Source organism: Cyclopterus lumpus, chromosome 2 (assembly GCF_009769545.1).
Source record: "Cyclopterus lumpus isolate fCycLum1 chromosome 2, fCycLum1.pri, whole genome shotgun sequence".
Lineage (NCBI taxonomy): Eukaryota > Metazoa > Chordata > Actinopteri > Perciformes > Cyclopteridae > Cyclopterus > Cyclopterus lumpus.
The window spans coordinates 2,563,499-2,568,955 of NC_046967.1; the positions used below are offsets into that span (position 1 = coordinate 2,563,499).

General features: G+C 34.5%; 1 protein-coding gene across 1 annotated transcript in view; it reads left to right on the forward strand.

The window, feature by feature from the left end:
- Nucleotides 1-2,639: 2,639 nt before the first annotated feature.
- LOC117744916 (NACHT, LRR and PYD domains-containing protein 12-like) overlaps nt 2,640-5,457 on the forward strand; it is a gene marked incomplete at both ends in the record, with an annotated part of 5,775 nt that continues 2,957 nt past the window's right edge. Inside the window, 2 exons of the mRNA XM_034552912.1 lie at nt 2,640-2,791; nt 5,346-5,457. The exon at nt 5,346-5,457 is cut by the window's right edge and continues 62 nt beyond it. Of these exons, the coding sequence (XP_034408803.1) occupies nt 2,640-2,791; nt 5,346-5,457 (264 nt within the window). The remainder of the gene's footprint in view (nt 2,792-5,345) is intronic.

A 5,457-nucleotide genomic window follows, 5' to 3' on the forward strand; every position in this document is an offset into this window, starting at 1 on the left:
AGGTGGGTTCACTGTCTGCTGCTAGTGTAGCACCTTCATGTTTAATCAATAACTATTTGATTGATCTACGTATTGATCCATCAAGTGTTACATTTTCTGGTAATATGTTCCACTTCACCTCAGCTGCCTCGTTGTCTGCATGTCATCCTCTAGACCAGGGGTCACTAACAGGTGGACCGCGGTCCAGACCCAGACCCCTTTTTCTCTGGACCGAAAACCGATAGATAATTGAGATTTATTACATTTTCACAAGTCACTTCTATTTCACCGGCTCAGCTCTTCTAGTCTTTACGGCTCTCCTTCAGCGGTCCAGGAAACACAGCGGCCAATTACACGCGTTGTAAATCATCTCACGTGATGCTACTCGGCCAATCACACATGTGTATTCAGATAAGCCCCGCCCTCGACTCGAGTGCCATATTCACTCACACGGGAGCGACAGGAGACCCGAAAGATGGAAAAAGTACGCGAGTCAGAGAAGTTCCAAAAAGAGAAATGTGGACATCTTAACCAGAGCTTAACCACGAATGGACTCAGTTATGTTTATTGTTCCCACAACCAGTTCAACAGCAGCATGTCTCACGTTCAGAGATATTAAAGCAGAGATATTAAAGCAGCGATATTAAAGTGGAGATATTAAAGCAGCGATATTAAAACAGAGTTATTAGAGATATTAAAACAGAGATATTAAAATAGAGATATTAAAGCAGAGATATTAAAGCAGAGATATTAAAGCAGAGATATTAAAACAGAGATATTAAAGCAGAGATATTAAAGCAGCGATATTAAAACAGAGATATTAAAGCAGAGATACTAAAGCAGCGATATTAAAACAGAGATATTAAAGCAGGGATATTAAAACAGAGATTTTAAAGCAGCGATATTAAAGCAGCGATATTAAAGCAGAGATATTAAAGCAGAGATATTAAAACAGAGATATTAAATCAGCGATATTATAACAGAGATATTAAAGCAGCGATATTAAAACAGAGATATTAAAGCAGAGATACTAAAGCAGAGATATTAAAGCAGAGATATTAAAACAGAGATATTAAAGCAGCGATATTATAACAGCGATATTAAAGCAAAGATATTAAAACAGAGATATTAAAGCAGAGATATTAAAGCAGAGATATTAAAGCAGAGATATTAAAGCAGGGATATTAAAACAGAGATTTTAAAGCAGCGATATTAAAGCAGCGATATTAAAGCAGAGATATTAAAACAGAGATATTAAAGCAGAGATATTAAAGCAGAGATATTAAAAGAGAGATATTAAAGCAGCGATATTAAAAAAGAGATATTAAAACAGAGATATTAAAGCAGCGATATTATAACAGAGATATTAAAGCAGCGATATTAAAACAGAGATATTAAAGCAGAGATATTAAAGCAGAGATATGAAGCTACGAGACAAAGCTCAGATCTTTGGAGCAAACGTACCCTAAGAGCCCAAAATGATCAGAATCTAACACATGAATTATAAATAAAGCTAAGAGCCCAATATGATCAGAATCTAACACATGAATTATAAATAAAGCCAAGAGCCCAATATGATCAGAATCTAACACATGAATTATAAATAAAGCTAAGAGCCCAATATGATCAGAATCTAACACATGAATTATAAATAAAGCCAAGAGCCCAAAATGATCAGAATCTATTACATTAATTAATTGATCAACAATGATGTGAACAGAGAGAAATGAGCTGAAACAAGTGGTTTCATAACCAGATGAAGTCCCTGCACACACATTTCTCCTTCTAGATAACAATAATATAATATCTTGGCTCTTTTGATTGACAACGCTTGACGCCCCAATAAACTGAATTTAAAGCTGCAGGACAATTCAGTTAAATTATTATTTCTAAAATAAAGTCCTTTATTTTAAGTCACATTTTTCAAAAGCTTTCTGTTTTAAATCCAGCCTTTATTTTACTTTAAATAAGAGAAGATAATGTATTTATTATTAGAGTATGTATTATTTATAATCAATCCAGTTAAATTGGAAATCTGTTACAATAAATATTTTGTAGATGTTATATAATTTTGTTTTCTTTATTTAATTTGACAGTCAGTTGTTTACTACATACAGATGTTAATACAACTGTTGGCTACTTCAATGCTTATGGCACAAAATCATAGAGCGCATATTTGACATTGATGTTCTGGACCTTTAATGAGGAAGTTCTCTCTAACTGGACCTCGCTGAATTTTAATTGAATACGTTGATATACAATCATGAAATGTACAACTTGTCTGGCTTCATGCTGCTGATGGTTATATATATATATATATATATATATATATATATATATATATATATGAAACAAGTCATGACTCCTCCTGCCGTAAGCTGATTCTACACGTCTGCTACCAGCTGCAGGAAACCTTGTGAAGTGGAGTTCACCATTTAAAACCTGATCACATCTGATTGATTATGAACAGATTGTTTCTATCATCATTTCTTCTTCTTACAGGGACATGATTTTAACAACATGTCTGTTTACAAAAGAAGATGAAACCAAAATGAAAGCCACTCATGTTAATGATGTAAATAATGATTCATTGTGTATTGATATGATAAACTCTGTGTGTTGTTTTGTGTGTTTTCAGTCTGTCATGGTGTAAGATCTCAAAGGAAGGCTGTTCTTCTCTGGGATCAGCTCTGAAGTCAAACCCCTCCACTCTGAGAAAACTGGATCTGAGTGGAAACCAGCTGCAGGATTCAGGAGTGAAGCTGCTGAGTGGTTTTCTGGAGAGTCCACATTGTAGTCTGGAGACTCTGAGGTGGGTTCACTGTCTGCTGCTAGTGTAGCACCTTCATATTTAATCAATAACTATTTGATTGATCTACGTATTGATCCATCAAGTGTTACATTTTCTGGTAATATGTTCCACTTCACCTCAGCTGCCTCGTTGTCTGCATGTCATCCTCTAGACCAGGGGTCACTAACAGGTGGACCGCGGTCCAGACCCAGACCCCTTTTTCTCTGGACCGAAAACCGATAGATAATTGAGATTTATTACATTTTCACAAGTCACTTCTATTTCACCGGCTCAGCTCTTCTAGTCTTTACGGCTCTCCTTCAGCGGTCCAGGAAACACAGCGGCCAATTACACGCGTTGTAAATCATCTCACGTGATGCTACTCGGCCAATCACACATGTGTATTCAGATAAGCCCCGCCCTCGACTCGAGTGCCATATTCACTCACACGGGAGCGACAGGAGACCCGAAAGATGGAAAAAGTACGCGAGTCAGAGAAGTTCCAAAAAGAGAAATGTGGACATCTTAACCAGAGCTTAACCACGAATGGACTCAGTTATGTTTATTGTTCCCACAACCAGTTCAACAGCAGCATGTCTCACGTTCAGAGATATTAAAGCAGAGATATTAAAGCAGCGATATTAAAGTGGAGATATTAAAGCAGCGATATTAAAACAGAGTTATTAGAGATATTAAAACAGAGATATTAAAATAGAGATATTAAAGCAGAGATATTAAAGCAGAGATATTAAAGCAGAGATATTAAAACAGAGATATTAAAGCAGAGATATTAAAGCAGCGATATTAAAACAGAGATATTAAAGCAGAGATACTAAAGCAGCGATATTAAAACAGAGATATTAAAGCAGGGATATTAAAACAGAGATTTTAAAGCAGCGATATTAAAGCAGCGATATTAAAGCAGAGATATTAAAGCAGAGATATTAAAACAGAGATATTAAATCAGCGATATTATAACAGAGATATTAAAGCAGCGATATTAAAACAGAGATATTAAAGCAGAGATACTAAAGCAGCGATATTAAAACAGAGATATTAAAACAGAGATATTAAAGCAGCGATATTATAACAGCGATATTAAAGCAAAGATATTAAAACAGAGATATTAAAGCAGAGATATTAAAGCAGAGATATTAAAGCAGAGATATTAAAGCAGGGATATTAAAACAGAGATTTTAAAGCAGCGATATTAAAGCAGCGATATTAAAGCAGAGATATTAAAACAGAGATATTAAAGCAGAGATATTAAAGCAGAGATATTAAAAGAGAGATATTAAAGCAGCGATATTAAAAAAGAGATATTAAAACAGAGATATTAAAGCAGCGATATTATAACAGAGATATTAAAGCAGCGATATTAAAACAGAGATATTAAAGCAGAGATATTAAAGCAGAGATATGAAGCTGCGAGACAAAGCTCAGATCTTTGGAGCAAACGTACCCTAAGAGCCCAAAATGATCAGAATCTAACACATGAATTATAAATAAAGCCAAGAGCCCAATATGATCAGAATCTAACACATGAATTATAAATAAAGCTAAGAGCCCAAAATGATCAGAATCTAACACATGAATTATAAATAAAGCTAAGAGCCCAATATGATCAGAATCTAACACATGAATTAATTGATCAACAATGACGTGAACAGAGAGAAATGAGCTGAAACAAGTGGTTTCATAACCAGATGAAGTCCCTGCACACACATTTCTCCTTCTAGATAACAATAATATAATATCTTGGCTCTTTTGATTGACATCGCTTGACGCCCCAATAAACTGAATTTAAAGCTGCAGGACAATTCAGTTAAATTATTATTTCTAAAATAAAGTCCTTTATTTTAAGTCATATTTTTCAAAAGCTTTCTGTTTTAAATCCAGCCTTTATTTTACTTTAAATAAGAGAAGATAATGTATTTATTATTAGAGTATGTATTATTTATAATCAATCCAGTTAAATTGGAAATCTGTTACAATAAATATTTTGTAGATGTTATATAATTTAGTTTTCTTTATTTAATTTGACAGTCAGTTGTTTACTACATACAGACGTTAATACAACTGTTGGCTACTTCAATGCTTATGGCACAAAATCATAGAGCGCATATTTGACATTGATGTTCTGGACCTTTAATGAGGAAGTTCTCTCTAACTGGACCTCGCTGAATTTTAATTGAATACGTTGATATACAATCATGAAATGTACAACTTGTCTGGCTTCATGCTGCTGATGGTTATATATATATATATATATATCTCCATATATGAAACAAGTCATGACTCCTCCTGCCGTAAGCTGCTTCTACACGTCTGCTACCAGCTGCAGGAAACCTTGTGAAGTGGAGTTCACCATTTAAAACCTGATCACATCTGATTGATTATGAACAGATTGTTTCTATCATCATTTCTTCTTCTTACAGGGACATGATTTTAACAACATGTCTGTTTACAAAAGAAGATGAAACCAAAATGAAAGCCACTCATGTTAATGATGTAAATAATATATTCATTGTGTATTGATATGATAAACTCTGTGTGTTGTTTTGTGTGTTTTTAGTCTGTCATGGTGTAAGATCTCAAAGGAAGGCTGTTCTTCTCTGGGATCAGCTCTGAAGTCAAACCCCTCCAGTCTGAGAGAACTGGATCTGAGTGTAAACCAGCTGCAGGAT